Source organism: Podarcis vaucheri, assembly GCF_965113315.1.
Source record: "Podarcis vaucheri genome assembly, chromosome: 12".
NCBI classification, from domain to species: domain Eukaryota; kingdom Metazoa; phylum Chordata; class Lepidosauria; order Squamata; family Lacertidae; genus Podarcis; species Podarcis vaucheri.
In genome coordinates, this window is record NC_138750.1 from 14,765,946 (window position 1) to 14,786,291 (window position 20,346).

Consider the following 20,346-nt stretch of genomic DNA (forward strand, 5'->3'; position numbering starts at 1 on the left):
AGCTTGATAAACTATTCTAAGGAACACCTTTTGAAGCTTCGGCTTCACTTCACTTCCTTGCCCCTGGGCAACCTGTCTCAACTAACTGTGTAAATGGTCTCAACGATCTTTTCTGCAAACAAAGGCATTGTTTCACACCAGAGGTCTCAGCAGACCTTCTACACCATGGGTAGGCAAACAAAGGCCCGGCGGCTGGATCCGGCCCAATTGCCTTCTAAATCCGGCCTGTGGACGGTCCGGGAATCAGCGTGTTTTTACATGAGTAGAATGTGTGTTTTTATTTAAAATGCAATCTCTGGGTTATTTGTGGGGCCTGCCTGGTGTTTTTACATGAGTAGAATGTGTGTTTTTATTTAAAATGCATCTCTGGGTTATTTGTGGGGCATAGGAATTCACTGTGGGGCATAGGAATACACTGTAATAGTATTTTCTTCTCCTTTCCATCTTGGTCCACTGCCCCCCCCCCCAGCAGATAGCTGGGGACTAAGAGAAGATTACAGTGGTACCTCGGGTTAAGTACTTAATTCGTTCCAGAGGTCAGTTCTTAACCTGAAGCACCACTTTAGCTAATGGGGCCTCCTGCTGCCGCCGCGCCGCCACCGCATGATTTCTGTTCTTATCCTTAAGCAAAGTTCTTAACCTGAGGTACTATTTCTGGGTTAGCGGAGTCTGTAACCTGAAGCGTCTGTAACCTGAAACGTCTGTAACCTGAAGCATATGTAACGCGAGGTACCACTGTGCCTAACTTTTACATTCAGGATTCAAAAGAACAGCTATATTCCTAGCTGCTCCAAATGTTCTTCTGACGGCTGCAAACATTTTCATTCTAAACCATTTTATGCATAAATTGTTATTGTACTCGGTATTACAGAAGGCTCGTTTTCCCTAGTTCAGCTGTTTCCAAGTGAAAAACAAGGAATTCCCACTTGCTCAAAACTTCACCCACTTCAGGGAGAAAGAGTAGCAGAGGCTTATAGAAAATGAAACATTTTTCACAGTTTTCCAGGAGAATATTATTCAGAAAGACTTTCCAGTTAAGCAGACAAGCTTAAGCCAATGCTCAGTGACTAATCCTTTTAAAACTTCCCTGGCTCCTGCATTTTAATAGCAATGGTGTGGCAAGAGGAGACATTGTTATTTTCAGAGGGACTCTAAAACAGCAAATGGCGCATATTCTAATTCATAAACAGAAATTCTATGGATCACCCCCATAAGAGTACCATTCAGCAAAGTTATTTCCAATAGAATCGATAAGAGACTCAAAACGTTCATTGTTTTATAATCTTGTTTATACAGCAACTCCTATGCTAGAGCATGCTACCTGTATTTTAATAGCACCACAAACTAGGTCAATCACCAAAAGGTTTGGTTTACAGTATTAGCCAATGGGGACAAACATTAAAAGAGGAGCTGGTATTGATTAAAGGACAGAGGTGTTTATTTGAGGCCATTCTGTCGCTGGGAAGATAGAATAGAAGACCACTTTTTCCTCCTAAAAATGCATGGTAAATTTATTTTACACTTCCTTGATTAACTTCAGAAGTACACATAATATATCACCTGGACTAAACAACTTGCAATCACTGGAGCAAAAATAACTGCATCCAAATATTCTCCGGCTATAGCTGTGGCACAGGTCTACACAGTTGCACTATTGGACTCATCAAACCACTTTAGGCATGGCAAGTAAGACCACACAAAGCCACAACAGTTGTATTCTACGGAGGGGAAAAGAATCATGGAGCAAACTGGTTACTGGTGGCTACTAATCAGCTGTTCTCAGTGACCATCTCTGGCTTTTGTGGCTGCATTCCAGAAAGCCTGCTCTAAGCTACAGATCCCGTAGACTCACCAGCAACAGGAAATTGCAGACAATGATAGCTATAGGGAGATGCTTGTGAACTCAGGGCTCATTGGAATTACCATAGGTCTATTCAAAAGTATAGCACTTATTTCCATTCATTTCTCCGTCTTATATCTAGGTTACAGACCAGCTTTGAAGCTTTGGGACTATACAATGGACTTGCCTTGAACTGCTCTTTTTTCCTTGTTTTTGTCACTCCCAGGATTTTCTCATTTAACACGGAAGGGTTTGATTTCTAACAAATAAAGAATACTCTCCTCCTAAAATGAGCACAAGAGGAAGGGAAAGACAAGGGAAATCTGTTCCATGGAAAAGCCATTTGGCAGACATCTCTCATTTTCCACAGACTCCATTACACAATATGCAAGGAGTCTGGAAAAGAGCCCAAAAACATCCAAGACAGACATTTAAACTGCCTAGTAATAGGCCAGCTGGTGTTCCCTGCAGAGTGATCTCATCACCACATCATGTGAATATTCCTCCTTCAAAAATTCACCATGAGAAGAAAAAGGGACTGAAGAATCACCCATTCATTCTCATACAACTTTATTTTAAGTGCAAAAGAAGTTTTGTGCTGAGAGAAAATAAGTGCAGACATATATGGGCATGGTGGGAAATCTTTCTATCTTCAAAAAGGTGAGTTGTAACTAAGAGCTTATAATCACATCGATCTCTACAGGTCTTGGTGTATCAGGCTGTAAGCAAAGAGGCAAGATTGTGTTACTTCCCAGTCTGTCACCCTGAACTCCAACCTACAGGCAAAACTTTCCCAGAGTAACTGTTAAAATGACCTTCTCTGCTAGGAAAAGCAACTAATGCAGGAATTAGTACAATTTTCTTCATCTCAGAATGAATTATTGTCTGAAATTAGGAAGGGATAGCAGGAAAACTGCACAGAACACCCCACTCTTCTAAATACAACTATGTTGCTAACAGCTTAATGAAGGAGGGAATAAGCAATGGCGGCAGGTTGGCAGGAAAAGTGTGGGAATTTCTTTTTTTTTTTTAAGTTAGCTTTGAGTTTAATCTCTTTTTCAGCTGGACATCAACCGTGACCCTTCAAGGGGAGTTTTCAGAATTTGAGGACTGAGGAGTCCCAATTAATAAAATATCTTATAGAAAAGAGAAGACAGCTTTTCTTTGGGGTTATAGTCCATGAGGAAAGCACAAAGAAGTTAGTGTTTGGCAGCCATGGTTTCCACAGTAACTTAGACATACAGATCGTCTCCGCTGAAACCCTCGGCACAAAGGAACATCGTACTTCTGATTCACTTAAATAGCTTGTTTTCATTTCCCAGAGGTAAAAGAAGTAGCAGCTATGAGCATGGAAAACAGAGGGAAATAAATAGAAATATTAATCTGCAGAAATTATATTCAACCATTTTCCTATTGTGGAAAATGCATTTCTTTGCATACACGTTACTGTGGCTTCCCCTTAAAACCTTGTCATACAATTATTTTAAAAACATGTGCACACTGAGTTAACATAATTGTGCTGAAGAGAGAAGACAAGCCACAGGATTTTTGTAACTGCCAATTTGGCCATTACATAAAATGCAGTTTGTTGCGTAATGTGTATCAGGTTGTATGTACAGTGGTACCTCGGATTACATATGTTTAAGGTTACATACGCTTCAGGTTACAGACTCCGCTAACCCAGAAATAGTGCTTCAGGTTAAGAACTTTGCTTCAGGATGAGAACAGAAATCGTGCTCCAGCGGCGCGGCAACAGCAGGACGCCCCATTAGCTAAAGTGGTGCTTCAGGTTAAGAACAGTTTCAGGTTAAGTACGGACCTCTGGAACGAATTAAGTACTTGACCTGAGGTACCACTGTACTTGTGTTATTACACAAGTTAAGCTGAACTGACCACCAACCTCCAATTCTGGAGGTGAGCTGCAAAGCAGTTTTATTTCCTTATGTAGTACCTTTTATTTTTTAACCTCTAACAAACAATTCCGCAATACATTTGTTGCCTGTCTACAAGTCATTTAAATTGGGCATTTCAGAGGGGAAGTAATGTTGATTTATTGTAATAAAGCAGTACAGAGTCTTGTAGTGCCCCAAAACCAACAAATCCATTGTGGTATAAATTTCCATGGACTAGAAACCACTTCCTCAGATGTATCTTCAGATGGCAGATTACGGACATAGAGTCCCTAAATAGTGGGGATAAAAGGCCATACAATGCCCCCCCCCAAAAAAAACAGTCATTCTGCCACACTTTTATGCCGAGCTAAAATTTATAGAAGATGGGAACTGTGACCCATTCGCTGGAGTTAATAATCCTGCGTAATAAGCATTTAAATCAGCTCATTCTAAAGTGAAATTCATTAGCAGCTAGAGACTAATGTATGCTTGCTCGAAAGTGGGTCTGAAAAGGTTTTAAAGTACAGTAAATCTGAGACCTGTGTGTTTAAATTGTTTGTGGCTCAGAGCCATAGCTGTCCAACAAAGGTTCCAATCCCTGGATCACCTACAAGTGTTGATATTAGATCAAGACTGTTCACCTTTTGGAAAAAACTCTTCAATGCTAGAAATTTAACAAACATGTCAGTAGATAAAAACTATCAACATGCTATTGGCAAGCTTTATGTCATGCCTGTGATTGATAAGGAAGTGGTTTTGTCTGCCAAAATGGTTTTGGACTGTGGCAATTTCACATGCACCTCATGTTGGTTGTTCATGTTGAGACATTAATCAGCTGCTCCGTTTCCTCTTTTCTTTTACTTTAAGCCCACACGCCTGTCTACAATCCCTCCACAAATCAAATGCCACCCATAAATTGGTCACTTTCTTGATTGAAAGAGGATTTCTTATGAATTCAGGAAATCCTATTTCAATAAATAAAGCGATCAAGTTATGGGTGGCATAAATGTATTGGTGAAATTATTATTGCTGCAAGTTTCCGTCTGAGACAAATAGCAACGAATCTCTCTCTCCACATTATTTATGCCCTTCTACTTCAGTCCCGATGATTCAGCCACTAGCTTCCTCTCTGGTACACTTAAGCTTGCCTGGTGTAATGTGCGGTAAGTTGTAAAGAGAAGACTTTTTAAAAAGTAAACCAAGTCCATGGTTTTAGTCTCAAAACCAGTTTTTGAAAACAACCGCTAACTTTATATCACAAAGGTTCTTTGATTTGTCTCAACTCCGAGGTGTTTTAGAGACTTGATGCTAATTTTTAGAAGGCTATATTATTTATTTATTTATCCAATTAACTTACATCCCATTTTACTAATGGAGTTCAAATCACCTTATAATAATGCAGATGTTGCTGGACTCCCATCAGCCCCAGTCACCTATTTATCTCCTTGCACTTTGATGTGCTTTCGAACTGCTAGGTGGGCAGGAGTTGGGACTGAACAACGGGCGCTCACCCCGTCGTGGGGATTCGAACCGCTGACCTTCTGATCGGCAAGCCCTAGGCTCAGTGGTTTAGACCACAGCGCCACCCGTGTCCCATTAGAATTGTATATCATCTTATTTCTGACATTCTGAATTTCTAATGGTACGTTTTGGAGTTTTGCTGCTTCTTGGGTGTGTTCAAGATGACAGTTTAAAGCAAGAGTCACTCCAATATTGATCAGTTACAAAAACGAGGCAGATAAGGCCAAGGAATGGATTGAGGTGCTCCTGCTCCTATCCACTCTTCAATTACTGTATTCTCACTGCAAAGACTTAAAATCTGGGTTTCAGTTTCGTCACAATCCCAATGTTGGCAGCATATGGTGGCTGTGTGTTTGTAGTGATCTAAATTCTATCATTTGTAAGAGAAATAAATATACAGAACATTCACTTCACCTGCTTCATAGGGATTATTGTGACCAGAGGACAGTATAAATATTTACAGTATGTTATAAATATAACATACTTCAGTATGTTAACTTGGATGCAACTTTTACCAAACAATAGCACTTAGCTTTAAGTACATATTCCTAAGGACTGGACTGCAATTCAAACTAATGATGCAATCCTACGCATTGCTATTCGCAAGCAATTTCTGCAGTCGAGTAAGACTACAGCCCAAGTGTACACAGAATAGTAGTCTTAGGCTTAGATCCATGAGCCCTAAAGTTGAAACCTCATTTTAACTAAGGCCACCCATTATCATCTCTGATTCTCTCTGTATCATTTCTCCGACTTAAAAAATGTAACAACAGCACACCTCAATTTGGGAGAATTAGTGAAATATATATATATGGTCACTCCCCTCCCACCTTAGCAGCAGGTTGGGCTTCAGATCTAGTTCATTTTTAGGAATATCCACTTGCTAAACAAAAGAGTTCATAATTTGAGTGGGAAAGTTATAGAGGAAAGACTGCCTTTCCCACAAATGAAACATAAACTTTTAACTAACGTGCTTGCCTTAGTTACAATGTTCATGAGAAAAACTTTGACTTACTCTACTACTTACACTTATCCAGTTAAGAGGCTTATTGTTACTACGTACAGAGATTAGCCGTGAGATAATGCTTACAAGTTAATTATTTTGGCGGCTTAGGCTCTGTAACTTAGTAGAGATTACTTGGCTTGCTTTGCAACAACCTGGGAAAGTTTTCTGTCTTGAGATGCTTTAACCCAGAAGTGGCTAACCTGGGCCCCTCCAGATGTTACTGACTACAACTCTCATAATCCAGGACTATTTATTGGCTGAGGATAATGGAATATGAAGTTGAACATCTGGAGGACATAGCTTGCCAGCCCTGCTTTAGCTATAAGAAGCAGAAAGATACATTTAGCCTTACAGTAATGCAATGTGTTTTGATGGATAGCATAAAGGACTCTGCTTCTCTTGGTGGTATCATACCATAACTGTTGGGTGAGTCTCACTAAGATTAAAATGGTCAGAATTTGTCCCTTTAAACAATACTGTTGCACTTCAGTATGAAACAGCACACTAACTTACTGATGGAAACAACTACTGTATAATGTTAAGTTTTTGCATACTACAAAATATCAACCATTCAGGGCCTAAAGTTAAGGTTTTGACAAAGCTATTGTTCTCTAACACAGACAGTCCCCAAGTCTGAGACAATTCTTTATCAATAAGCACACCACAGGATCAACACATCAAGGCAACAGATTCTGCACTAGACTTAGAGGCCAATGGTGTTTCTTAATTGACACAAACAGTACAATTGCAGTGTCAAATAACTACATCTTACAACTCCATTTCAGCATATACATTGTGCTGAAAATGTCCCTCAACAGCCTACAATGTCCAAACAATGTTGTCATTAAGGAAGCAGATGAAAAGATATAAATCTTGTATTAAAAGCAGAAACACAATGTAACTTGTGAAGCAACAGTTCAGCTTTCAAGGACACTCCAAAATGATCATTCGTAAGAAAATTATTAATTTTCTTCCTTAAGGAGCATAAGGTGTGAGAAGAATTTATACAATGTTGATCTAGCACTACAGAGTCTTCTCCCATTTTAAAAACTGAGTGAACAATTTATCACTATAAGCTCCTTACATTCCTTAGAACTTGACATACAGATTATAAACACACTGCGTTGCAATGCTTGTTGCCAACTATCCAAGTTTTTCATATGAAGAATCATGTAACCTATGAACGCTTGTGCTGTTACAAATTTGTCATCTCAAAGAGGTGCCACTGAATTGATATTTTAAATACTTTAACTGAAAACCAGAGCTGACATTAAATAAGATTTTCTTTTTTGTATTTTCAAGAGAAGCCTTTAAAAATCAGCATTCCCCTCCACAAATACACTACAGTCACATGGGACTGCTTGAATTTCTGTAATCCCACTAACTAGATAGGTCTTATGTTTATAATGCTTGCATTTTGCTGTCACAAGAGCAGTGCCAGGTAAAACTTATGAACAATAAAATTTCCTAGAGGAATTATGGGGACGATATATGAATAAGTCTGCTGTGATTGTGTAATACAGACCAGGTTAATGAATGCATACATCCTGCAGGAAATTAGAACTTACCGGTAATTCTAACACAACAAATTAAGATTCCAGATGCAAAATACATCATCTAGTAACATTGTAGGAAGTACCGTAATTCTCACATAGGAGGGAAGAACTTCCCAGTCAACATATTGACAAACAAGCCAAACCAGACCACAGTATCCAAAGAACAAAGAATGGGGTCATAACAAAGACTGCGGCTACCTAAATATCTGGCGAGAAGAACTTTAGAGAAGTTAAAAACCACTACTAAAATGTGCTGTGTTTGGTCATGGAAATGCTCTCATACTACACAGCATAAATTTTTACATGTACAAGATGCATGGGCATCCAGAAAATTAGAAATTAGAGCAGAATGTAAACTTAAAATTGCAGCTTATCTCCTGATTTAAACATTTATTGATGTTAAGAGTCCTAGCAATAAGAGTTTTGTGCCAACAGAGCTCAAGCTGGCACAGAGAATGAAATGACAGAGAATCTCTACAAAACTTTGCTTAACTCACATTAGCCAAAGTCACCTTTAGACACAAGGCCATTTCTGTGCGACAGTGGTCTCCAGCACTATTTTGCAAAAACAGCCACAACCAAACGTAAGGTGATACAGCTTATGAAGGATTATTTATGAAACAAGCCATACGTCAGTGCTTTAAGAACGAGGAAACATATGATATGGAGGAAGTGTTTAAAAGGTCTTAAAATTTGCCACAATTTATTGACAAACATAAAAACGTAGCTCAGTGGGTACAGCATGAGACTCTTAATCTCCAGGTCGTGGGCTTGAGACCCACATTGGGCAAAAAGATTTCAGCATTGCAGGGGCTGGACTAGATGACCCCCGTGGTCCTTTCCAACTCTACAATTCTATGATTCTATAAGAAGAACCATCCTAGATCAAGCCAAAGGCCCAAACAATCCAACAGGATTTTCTTGCTTGTGATACTGCTTCTGCAGGAGTCTCCCCTCTCCTAGAGAAACATTTGTCTCCCTCCTTATTGAGCTTTATGCATGGCAGAATGAAGCATCTTTACAATCACGCTTCTGGGCTAGAATGCTGCTGCTTGGTTTTCTCACTTAGATTTCCCACTGTGGCTTGGGATGATTGGGCGGTTTTCAATGGAATATTTATATTTTAAAAGAAACCCGATTCCTAGTTTAATATATTAATGCTGTTGGAGGTGGGGAAACCTATTTTCAGCTTGAGGACTGCATTCATTTGCAGTCAACCTGCCAGGGTCACATGCAAGTGGTGGGCGGGTCTGACACAAAAGGGGATGGAGTTACTGAAGCAATTATTTTCTGTAAAATGGGTGACATTCTAGCCCAACATAATAAATCAGAGGTTTCTATATACACCTATACCCCTCTCTCTCCATCCAGATAAGGAGGCGGCATATAAGATTTCAGAAAAAAAGCATTCAAGAAGGGTATGGAGTGGCGGAGAGGGAGATTAAGGAGAGAGGCTTGGATAGAGTCCTGAGGGTCATGCTGGGAAGCCTAATAGGCCATAATTGGTTCTCAGGTCTGAAGTTCCCTGCCCCTGATTTGTACCGATAGGTAGACCACTCTGGGATCCCTTTGATGGTAGAAATTGCAGCATCAATAAAATCAGTCCATTAATAATCTAGACCAGTACTGTATCTTGTTCTCACAGTGGCCAATGAAATGCCTATGAGAAGCCTGCAAGCAAGATATGAAAACAACAGCTCCATCCCCACTTGTTGTCCCACCCCAGCAACTGCTATTCAGGGACATAATATCTCCAAAACTGGAAGTAGAACAGTCAGCATGACCAGGAGCCATTGATACCCTTATCCTCAATGAATTTGCCTAATCCCCTTTTAAAGATGTCCAGTTTGGCAGCCATTACTGCATCCTGCAGATAGCCAATTCCATAGATTAACTATGTGTCATCAGAACGCCTCACATACCATCAGCGACTAATCAAAGTTATCTCTCAAAAAAGATACCTTTGACATTATCTGCTCTACCTTTTTCTCTTTTATTGAAGAAGAACAGGATATTTCAATGCCATCATCATCACAGAGGTGTCTGTGGAGGGGATTATTATTATTTATTTATTGAATTTATATACCGCCCTACACCCAGAGGGATATATTGACTGAAAATGTATTGTAACTGTATTGTAACTTTTGAATAAATATTATTAAAACAAAAACTATGTATTGTACTTTAAGACCAATCTTTTGGTTTATGAATACGTAAGATTTCAGATGGCACACACACAAATCACCATCCCCCATGTTTTACCTTGAAAGCTTACACGCTCTTGCACCACCAGCAAGAGTTGGCTCAATAAATGGCATCACCTACAAACCTTGCATTTCTTATTCTGTAGGATCTTGGTTTTGGAAATCCCTGGCTTTTCTCAAGTACAGCTGGAACCAACTCTCATAAGTTTCCAAAGCAAGCTGCAGACTTATTTGCCTATGCATTTGTGTGTTTTATCTTAATGTAGCCCACTCTGGGATTCCTTCAGCAATGAAGAGTGGGTAAGGAATCTTTTAAACAAACAAACAAGGCAATGAACTGTACGGCATATCATAATAAAGGTTAGCAAAAGCTGAGAGATCAGTAGGCTCTAGGGTTTCATTTATGGCAGCCAAAAAAGGCATGGGCCTTAGGAGCCCCAGCAAGGCCTCTGCTGGAAACAATAAATCTAGCACAATGACCTTAGAAAACCTTACTTCTGGTTTAAAATTCTGCCTTTTATAAATAATGTTCTGAGACTTTTTCAATTAACTCTATAAAAACACATCCATTCGTTATAGTTTTGGAGGTCAGCTGCATGCTTAGGTCAAGTATGATTTCAACTTCCAAGGGCTGAAACAGCAAATGACTGGTTTGATGTACCGGTAAGTCTTTACATTACCATTTCTTCTCTGTACCGTTAAGGGCACATACACACTCTTCCAGTTACTAACCTATGCAAAATACATTAACAAATCAGGATTAAGAGCTGAAATGTTCTGGAATTGGGTAGTGACTGCTGCATAGAAGCCTTTCCCCCTCTGCTGTAAATAATTCACAAGGTCTGCCTCTGCAAGCAAATTCTTGTGTAAACAGGCTGAACTGTTCTTTTTAAGAGGAAGCCAAAGAAACCAGGGAACGTGTAAAAACCGGGCAGAGTTCTGCCAATTTACAAGCAAGTCTCCTGAAGGTCATATCCACTGTCATGCAGTGCATGCAGCGGTTCGCGGAAAAATTGGGACAAACCGTAAGCACGCAGGGGCACATCCCGCCTGCAAGCTAAATGAAGGCAATTCCTGCCAGCTTCCTGAACCTGAAGCAGCTCATCTGTCTGTCCAACGCCACATCTGCAATGGCAGCTTCCATTGGCCCTACCTGAGCGCACGCAGGTCAGGAGAAGAGAGGAGAGGACGTCTCGCAGGTCTTCCCAGGCGGCCAGGGCTTACCCAAAAGAAGCAGCGTAGAAGGAGACGCGAACGAGGAGGGCAGAAAACTGCGCCGGGTTTTCCTCCGGAGCGCGGGACTGTAGAAACAAGCTCGGGACTCCCGCTCCCCCGGCCACGACCAGCGCGCAAAGAGACGCCACTCACCCAGGCGCAGGCTCTCCAAAACGCGCGCAGGCTCTCCAAAACGCGCGCCGTCCCTTGGTGGCGCGTCGGTTCCCGGGCGCTCGCTTCGGCTTGTTTTCCGGGCTAGTGTAAACGGATCCCCCTCCGGGCGTGATGGATGGAGCGGCACATGAGCAGCAGGGCCGGCGATGGGGTTGTGACTACTTCCTACTTCCTCGCCCCGCCGCCGCCTCCGCCGCCGAATCGCCTTCAGGCTGAGCCAAGCGCGCGCGTGGAGACGGGCGATCCGGCCGCCAGGCGATCCAAAACGGCACCTCCCCGGCTGGAAATGCCCCGCTTGGGCGGCATACAGCCAGCCCGCTCCACACGTGGGAGAGGCGAGAGAAGGAGAGGAAAAAGGCCGGCTGCCGCTGCTGTTGCTGCTCCCTTTTCCAGCCGGCGCTGTGTTGCGGGGGGGCGCTGCTGCTCCCGGGATCGCTGGCTGCTACGTGCCGGGATCCCACGCCCTGAGGCTGGCGGAAAAAGCCGGGATCTTCAGCGCACACGTCCTCCGCTCCAGGGCCTCGCGACCTTTTTCCCAGCGGCGAAGGCGCCTTTGCCCTTTTGGCTGCGGATCTCCGGCTGCTGCGGGCGGCGCACCTCGGGCTTGGGAGAGGTGAGCGCGCTCAACGCTGGTTGCCGCCAGGGCTTTCTTTGCTGGCTGGGCGGGCTCTCGGCTGGGTTCCTTAAGCTCAGGCCCTCCTCCCCGCTTCTCCGGCTACACAGGATTACCTCATCGCCCAAGCCCCGCTTGCTGGGGAGGCGGCAGCGCCCGGGTGCCTGAAGTTTCCAGGCAACGGACTCGGGATAACAAGCCACGGCAGCTGATCCCACTCCCTGCATCAGGAGAACTCCGCCAAACTTAAAAATAAAACGGCGACCTTCAGAGCGTCCTTTTTTTTTGTGGTTCCAGAAGTTTACTTTTGGAACCCTTTTAAATTTCGGCAAGCAAGTGTGGAAGGGTGGGCAAGTGCAGTAAACGGCAAAAGGGTGGTAATTAACATGTGTTAATTGGTTAATAAAAACTTTTTTTTAAGTGACGGTGCTCCCCTTGCATGTCACAGACAGCATTTTAAACTCATTCAGATCTGCATACTCCTGCCCCAAGTGGCTAGGACACAAAGGCTGCAGTCCTAATGCACTTTTTTTATTTATTCGTTGCATTTATATATCATTCTTTGTGCATTCTTCTGAAAGCAAGGCCCACATAATTTATTGAGAGGACTGGACTGTTTACTACTCCCTCAGATACAAGGCTGAAGCTAACTTCTGGCCGTTGCCTCATTGCGAGAAGTAAGGTTACAGGGAACCAGGCAGAGGGCCTTCTCGGTAGTGGCGCCTGCCCTGTGGAACGCCCTCCCAGCAGATGTCAAAGCAATAAACAACTATTTTACTTTTAAAAGGCATCTGAAGGCAGCCCTCTTTAGGGAAGTTTTTAATGTTTGAAGCTGTACTGTTTTTAATATTCAGTTGGAAGCCGCCCAGAGTGGCTGGGGAAACCCAGCCAGATGGGCGGGGTATAAATAATTTATTATTATTATTATTATTATTATTATTATTATTATTATTAGGTAAAGGTAAAGGTACCCCTGCCCGAACGGGCCAGTCTTGACAGACTCTGGGGTTTGTGCGCCCATCTCACATCTATAGGCCGGGGGCCAGCGCTGTCCGGAGACACTTCCGGGTCACGTGGCCAGCGTGACAAAGTTGCATCTGGCGAGCCAGCGCAGCACACGGAACGCCGTTTACCTTCCCGCTGGTAAGCGGTACCTATTTATCTACTTGCACCCGGGGGTGCTTTCGAACTGCTAGGTTGGCAGGCGCTGGGACCGAGCAGCAGGAGCGCACCCCGCCGCGGGGATTCGAACCGCCGACCTTTCGATCGGCAAGCCCTAGGCGCTGAGGCATTTACCCACAGCGCCACCCGCGTCCCATTATTATTATTACTTTGTCATTAAACAGAGCCCCCAGTATATCAGCAGATGCAGTAATGTATGTAGCATGCATACTGCACAGACATACAAATTTAGGCCAGAGGTGATTTCAATTTCCTAGTTCAAAGGCAACTTATTAGGCAAAAGGACCAAGCTACAATCTCCAGCTCACTGGTTGCAAGCAGGAATTGACTTGTCCATTGAAGATTGTGATTCTATGCTTACCTGCAAGTAAGCTTAATGGAACGCTGGCACTTACATCTGAGTAACTAGAATCAAGCTGGAAGTAAGGTGGATGTGCTCCCATCATCACTTAGGCTAAAGTATGGCATCCATGTGACTGTTAGTTTGCCCATGCACTGCATGTTCCAAATTACTGTGTTACACAAACATTCTCAAAGTAAGGCACTCGGTAGTGGCACCCGCCCTGTGGAACGCCGTCCCACCAGATGTCAAAGAGAAAAATGACTACCAAACTTTTAGAAGACATCTAAAGGCAGCCCTGTTTAGGGAAGCTTTTAATGTTTAATAGATTATTGTATTTTAGTGTTTTGTTGGAAGCCGCCCAGAGTGGCTGGGCAAACCCAGCCAGATGGGCGGTGTATAAATTATTATTATTATTATTATTATTATTATTAACCCTTGTGTAAGTGGCAATTTTCTAAAGAGGAAATTGATCCAAATAGGAAAAGTGCAAACTTCATGATCCAAATCGAAATCTGGAAAACTAAACTAGTGTTACAGATGACATAAGAATAATAGGGTAAAATACTCTTAAGGCTGGAACAAGCCCAGAAAGACTCAATGAATTCAAGTGAATTCTAAATCAGAATTGTTAAGATTCTGCTGCAAGTTTCTGTTTAACAAAACCAACCTACATATTTTACTCATCGTCCACATCAACTGTAAAGAAACTGCATGATTCAGCATTCCTAGGATGTTTGTTTTCTGAAAAACCATAGAAGTTTACGAAGTTGTTGTTTTGGTCAGTTATTTCCCTACTGCTGAAAATTGTAAAATGGGTGGACGTCAATCAGGAAAAATGGGTAAACAATACAATCTGAAGTATCCTGTGATACATTTTGTATAATTTGATCTGGGTAAGCTTATGTCACAAGAACAGACATGGCAGAGAAGCATGGCTCATACATACATTGTCAGAAGGAAATTTCTGCAACTAAAGACCATATGTGCAAAAAAAACTCAAACCAATAAAAACATATCCCATTTGTGTTATAGAGTATTATTTTGTAGCTTAGACAATACAAACACCACTCTATACAATGTTACCGGGGTGGAACTAGATCATTCCCACGGTCCTTTCCAACTCTACAATTCTATGATTCTGATTCTACAGGCGGCGTTGGTTACATATACTAATGAACTAATCCTATTGATTACAAGAGGAGTAAAACCAAGATCCTAAATTCAGTACAAGGACACACTCCAATTTGACAATGCCCTCCTTAAAACTTGGCACCCAGAAATAGGCACAGTACTTCAGATGCAGTCTGACCAGAGCAGAATACAGTGGAGCTATTACCTCTTGTGACCTGGACACTATGCTTTGGTTAAAGCAACCTAAGACTGTATTAGCTTTCTTAGGCACTGCATTACACTGCTGCCTCATTCTGAGGTTCTAATCGACTAAGACACCGAGACCTTTCTCATAGGACCTTTCTCCTATCTTTGTGCCTCCAATTCTCCGTACCTAATTTCTCTGCTGAATTTTATTTTGTTGCTTTTGGTCTAGCATTCCAACCTCTCAAGATCATTTTGAATCTTTATTTGATCTTTTCGGGTGTCAGCTATCCTACTCTGTGGCATCTGCAAATATGGTAAGCATCCCCTCTGCTCTTTCATCCAAATCATTCATAGAGATGTTGAACAGTACAGGGCCTATGACAAAGTTTTGTAGCACTCCACAGTGATGACTAGGGCTGGAGGGGGCAGGGAAGTGGCATATATACAGTAATTCCCTGCAAACAAAAGGAAACTCCATTCTTCAACTGCAAGATTCAAGAGAAGTAGGGCTGCTGACAAGGGAGGGAAACATGGCCTGGTTGATGGTGGTTTTTTCTCCCTCTGGGCTCATTGCCATAATTGCATGTGTTAAAGCTATGACTCCAGGAGTAAAGATAAGTTATTAATTTTAGTCAGGGATGGGAAACCTGTGACTCTACAGTTGTTGAACTACAACTGCTATCAGCATCAGCCAGCATACCCAGCAGCTTCATATAGATGTTGAAAAGCATAGGGGAGAGGACACAGCCCCAAGACACCCCACAAGTGAGTGCCCAGGGGTCCGAACACTAATCCCCCAACACCACTTTATTGAAATGGCTCAAGAGAAAGGAGCAGAGCCACTGCATGACAGTGGTCCCCAGCTTCCAACCTCCCCAGACAGTCCAGAAGGATACCATGGTCAATGGTATCAAAGCCGCTGAGAGATCCAGCAGAACCAAGGAACAGCTTTCACCTCTGTTTCTAGCCCTAGCTTTAAAACCTCACTCTATGCTAACCCATGATGGTTAAGGTGGCATTGTTTTTCAAAGGCATACAAATGTATAAACACTCTGCTGCTGCCCCCCACCCCCACAACAACTTTTCTAGGCAAGTGAGGAGGTAATTGTCAAGCTGTGACTCTGAGGCCTACCTGAGAGCAGCCCAAGGTCCACTGGTGCATCCTGGACTCCTAGTCTACTGTCTGAGAAACACTGGTCTATAGGACTGTAGCCACCTTCTCCCTGCAGTATGTAGGAGTTGTATATTTAATGCCTGCACACACAAAAAAGTGGCCAAAGCAAAAGGGTGAGGGGAGGGAATGTAGATTTGTTATGTCTTAAGGCAGTCTTAAAAGTAAAGCGAATTTCTTCCAGTTGTTAATCTCAGTCATCTCACACTTATAAATAGCTATCCACCTGGCTAATTTAACACTGTAATTGTTGATTATGCATCTGTATAACTTTTTGAATCAAGTGCATAATAGCTATCGATAATGTTTTGTCATAAGTAGCTAAAGACCAGTTTTAGAAACTGAGATATGAAAGCTAGAGCTAAATGGGCCCTTAAACCTAGGTTATGAGTGCAACAATGTCTAGTACACTTTTTATAGCAAGAATACAAAGCTGAAAATGAACAAGCTGCAGCTAAAATATGTTCATTTTTCACATGGTTGAGTCCTTCCCCTGCCCACTCCCCTAATATTCTTAAGAGGGTCTTTTCTCCAGTCTTCAGAGAGTAGCTGGAAGTGGGGAGGCAGAAAAAGGTCCTCCTTTCCTTCCACACTGCAGTTTTAATCTGAAATCTTAGGTGCAGTACTGTGCCCAGAGCTCAGAAACTGCTTGCACTAATGAAATTGTCACAAAATGCGTCTAGAACAATGGGAGTTTCGAACACTGCTAAAGACATGATTCTTAGATGAGGATTTTTATTGGTCCACATTAGATTTCTGAGATTATTCCTTCCATGGGTCCCAAGCCACAGCTTTTTGTACTCAGCAGCATGCTGCATGCAGATAATTGCATGAAAGGATCTCTGCATGTTCATCTGTGGCATATGCTAAATGGGGGAATTCAGCAGGTGAATATTATCCCATCCTTCCATGGGAGGAGAAACTTAAATTGTTAACCCCCACCCTTAGATACACCATTGAAACAAAGATTTAAAAAGCATGGTAACCCTAGGACCATAACACTTATCATATCTCAATGCTACGCTAACCTGCTGCTCTCAAGTGTAAAGGAAGACACTGTCCTTTTACCAGCACTGGAGTAGGGTTCAACTACAGTTCAAATACAATTTCTATTATGTGCCCTGGAATAGGGTCTGATCTTGTGCTTTGCACCAAGCAGAAGGTGATTATAGAGTCTGAACCCGATATATCTTACTCTGTATCACTTTCTCCTTCATAAGCCAGCATGGGTGGGTTGCAAAAAAAGAACGGTTTCTGACAGTTCGTAAATGACTACCTAAATTTTAGCTAATGGCTGCTATCTGAGACAATATGGCTCCACTTTGGTTCCTTTTGGTACCTGTCATCTTCAACCTATTAAAACTAGGCTTGGAACAGTGGGGAGAAGAGGGATGAGCAGACAGAAGGGGAGGAGTTGCTTGTCAATGAGTTTTCTGGGAAGGAGAAGCAGGAAGTGGGAGATAACTCAATGCAGGGGGCTGAAGAGCAGACACCATGAAGACTGGTTGGAGACAAGCTGGGGCAGAGGCACAGAGATGGTGCTTAGAAAGCATCTGAAGGATAAGCCCCTCTGGAGTCACGGATGCTGTAAACTCTGTGCTCCCTCCATCTGCATCAGGTTGAAGTGGGACACAAGTGGCACTGTGGCCTAAACCACTGGGCCTCTTGGCCTCTTGGGCTTGCTGATTGGAAGGTCGGCGATTCAAATCCCCATGACGGGGTGAGCTCCCATTGCTCTGTCCTAGCTGCTGCCAACCTAGCACTTTGAAAGCATGCCAGTGCAAGTAGATAAGTAGGTACCGCTGTGGCGGGAAGGTAAAGTGTGTTTCCATGTGCTCTAGCTTCTGTCCAGGTGTTCCGTTGCACCAGAAGCAGTTTAGTCATGCTGGCCACATGACCTGGAAAACTGTCTGCAGACAAACGCTGGCTCCCTTGGCCTGAAAGCGAGATGAGCACCGCAACCCCATAGTCGTCTTTGACTAGTCGTCCAGGGGTCCTTTAAAGTTTAACTTTTAAACCTTTTGCACCAGGTTGTAAATATGTGTTAATAAACCATATTTCTGAAAGACACAGCAGTCTCCGCCTTGTCTTGAATGGAAACACAATATACCTGGGATCTTGCTACTATTCCACAGAGACTGGGGGGGGAGGGGTGACCTTTGTCTCCCTACTATGGCACCCAGAGAAGGAAAATCTCACATGCATCCCTGCCTCTCCCTTGCAGGAAAACATCACCACAGTAACAATAGCTACCTACGTGCTGCAGTTTCATACAAAAAGCAGAAAGGTTTTTTGCAGCACTGCAAATTGTCTCCCTGAGGCTGCTGCCTCCTGCTGCCTAACGGTGGGGCCGGCCACACAGAACAGATTCTGGCAGGCGTTTCAACAGAACTTTGGAAAAGGGCTTTCGCTCCGAAACTGTCGCCCCACTAGAGGTAGCAACGCAACGAAACGTAAACACGGGAGGGTGTTGGCAAAGGGGGCTTAACCATGGCAGCCCTCTGGGAGGACGGAACGGTAAGAAGGGCCAAAGGTGAGGTAGAACAGTCTTCCTCAAACTCAGCCCTCCAGATGTTTTGAGACTACAATTCCCATCATCCCTGACCACTGGTCCTGCTAGCCAGGGATCAAGGGAATTGTAGGCCAGAAACATCTGGAGGGCCAAGTTTGAGGAAGCCTGAGGTAGAAGCAAGTCTCGCACTACAGTGGTACCTCGGGTTAAGTACTTAATTTGTTCCGGAGGTCCGTTCTTAACCTGAAACTGTTCTTAACTTGAAGCACCACTTTAGCTAATGGGGCCTCCTGCTGCTGCCATGCCGCCAGAGCACGATGTCTGTTCTCATCCTAAAGCAAAGTTCTTAACCTGAGGTACTATTTCTGCGTGGAGTCTGTAACCTGAAGCGTATGTAACCTGAGGTACCACTTTACTCTTAATCTGTTCCCTCACCTGCGGCGGGAAGGCCCCATCCGGGGCGAGGGGTCCAAGCCGTAAAGGCCAGGTTTCCATAGCAACAGCTTGCACAGGGCGGCGAACATCCGGGTACCCCTGATATGAGGGGGCGGATCTAACGCAGAGAGCGCGAGCCCAGGGTCTCTCTCTCTCCCCCGCCCCGCCCAAACTCCCCTCAGACTGTTGTTTCCGGCGTCCTGTGCCGTATCTAAGATACTGAAGGGGCGGTTAGGACTAGCCCACACGATGGCCCAAAAGGGGGGGGGAGGAGAGAGGAGGAGAAGGTTCCAACCACACCGTGTCCCAGAGAAGTCAGTTGACTGACGAATGACTTTCTCCCGGTAGAGTGTTACCCCAACCCTACGCGTCCCGCCGGGCAAAAACACCCGCTTTCCCTTCAGCCGGAAAGGCCTCAAGAGGCACCCCCCCCCGCGAAAATAGAGCGGCCTGCGGAGGGCGTGGTCTCTCGCGGATTTCAGTTAACGGTTGCGGCAGAAGCGGCTCTCTCGCGCCCCGCCCCGCGCGCGCTCCTTTTGTGTTCTGAGCGGGGCTGGCGCGTCCTCCTTCCCTCGGAGGAGAGCAGGTAGTCCGTCTTCTCTTCCCTTCGAGGCGTTGCGGGATGAGGCCGCGAGCGAGCTAGAGGTTCCGGCGTCGTGTCTTCCGCGCCCCTCAGCCCTTCCTTTCAGTGGGAGATATTATTATTATTATTATTATTATTATTACTACTACTACTACTACTTCGCCCGCCCATACGGGCTCCTCCCCGCGTACCTCAGGGGTGTCGTTGGGGGCTGAGGGCGGGAGCTGCTTCCCTCAGCGAAGAGGCAGCGTCCGGAGGATTTAAAAACGCGAGTGTTTTTTTTGGTTTATTTTTTGCACTCAGCGGTCCATTCCGAGGAAAGGATTAGAAATACGCCGCCTCTTTTGCCATCACCTTAACCATCTTCTTTCTCCTCCTCTTGCTGCTTCTCCCCCTTCCTTTCGCAGAGACTCGGCGCCTCTAATAACTGTAACAGGCAGGCATTCAACAGGTGAAAATCCCTTGCTCTTGGGATTTCCGCGAGGGGAGGGGGGAGAAACTTGCCCCGCGTCTCTCCCTATCTTTGTTTCTTCTTTTTTCCTCCTCCTATTTCCAAAACCGAAAAAAGAAAAATTACAAACATCGAATTCAACATCCATATTCATTTTCTAACATAAACCTATTACATAATTAGCTAAATTAAAATATACCTAGGTTTCTCCCTATCTTGTTAAGAAGTCCACCAAACGTAGCTGAAAGGGGATGGCGGAAGTGCCGGTGGTTGCTACACACACACACACTGCTTTTTTTAAAAAAAGTTTAGGGGTACTCTCATTTTGACT

General features: G+C 43.8%; 2 protein-coding genes across 10 annotated transcripts in view; one reads left to right on the top strand and one right to left on the bottom strand.

Annotated features, from left to right (window-relative positions):
- The window catches only part of TRAK1 (trafficking kinesin protein 1), a 135,085-nt gene extending 116,000 nt beyond the window's left edge, over positions 1-19,085 (bottom strand). The window contains exon 1 of one of the 4 annotated variants that reach the window (XM_082192983.1): positions 11,388-11,559. Coding sequence is in view for 1 of the 4 variants with exons in the window: in XM_082192978.1 (XP_082049104.1) it covers positions 18,982-19,070 (89 nt within the window). In the remaining 3 variants the exon portion in view is untranslated. Of the gene's footprint in view, positions 1-11,172; positions 11,560-18,981 lie in introns of those variants that run through there. The other 3 variants (XM_082192979.1, XM_082192984.1, XM_082192978.1) reach the window with 3 other exon arrangements.
- A 99-nt stretch (positions 19,086-19,184) lies between these two features.
- The window catches only part of ULK4 (unc-51 like kinase 4), a gene marked incomplete at its 3' end in the record, with an annotated part of 181,476 nt that continues 180,314 nt past the window's right edge, over positions 19,185-20,346 (top strand). For 3 of the 6 annotated variants that reach the window (XM_082192967.1, XM_082192970.1, XM_082192971.1), the window contains exon 1: positions 19,361-19,567. The other 3 variants (XM_082192968.1, XM_082192969.1, XM_082192972.1) reach the window with 3 other exon arrangements.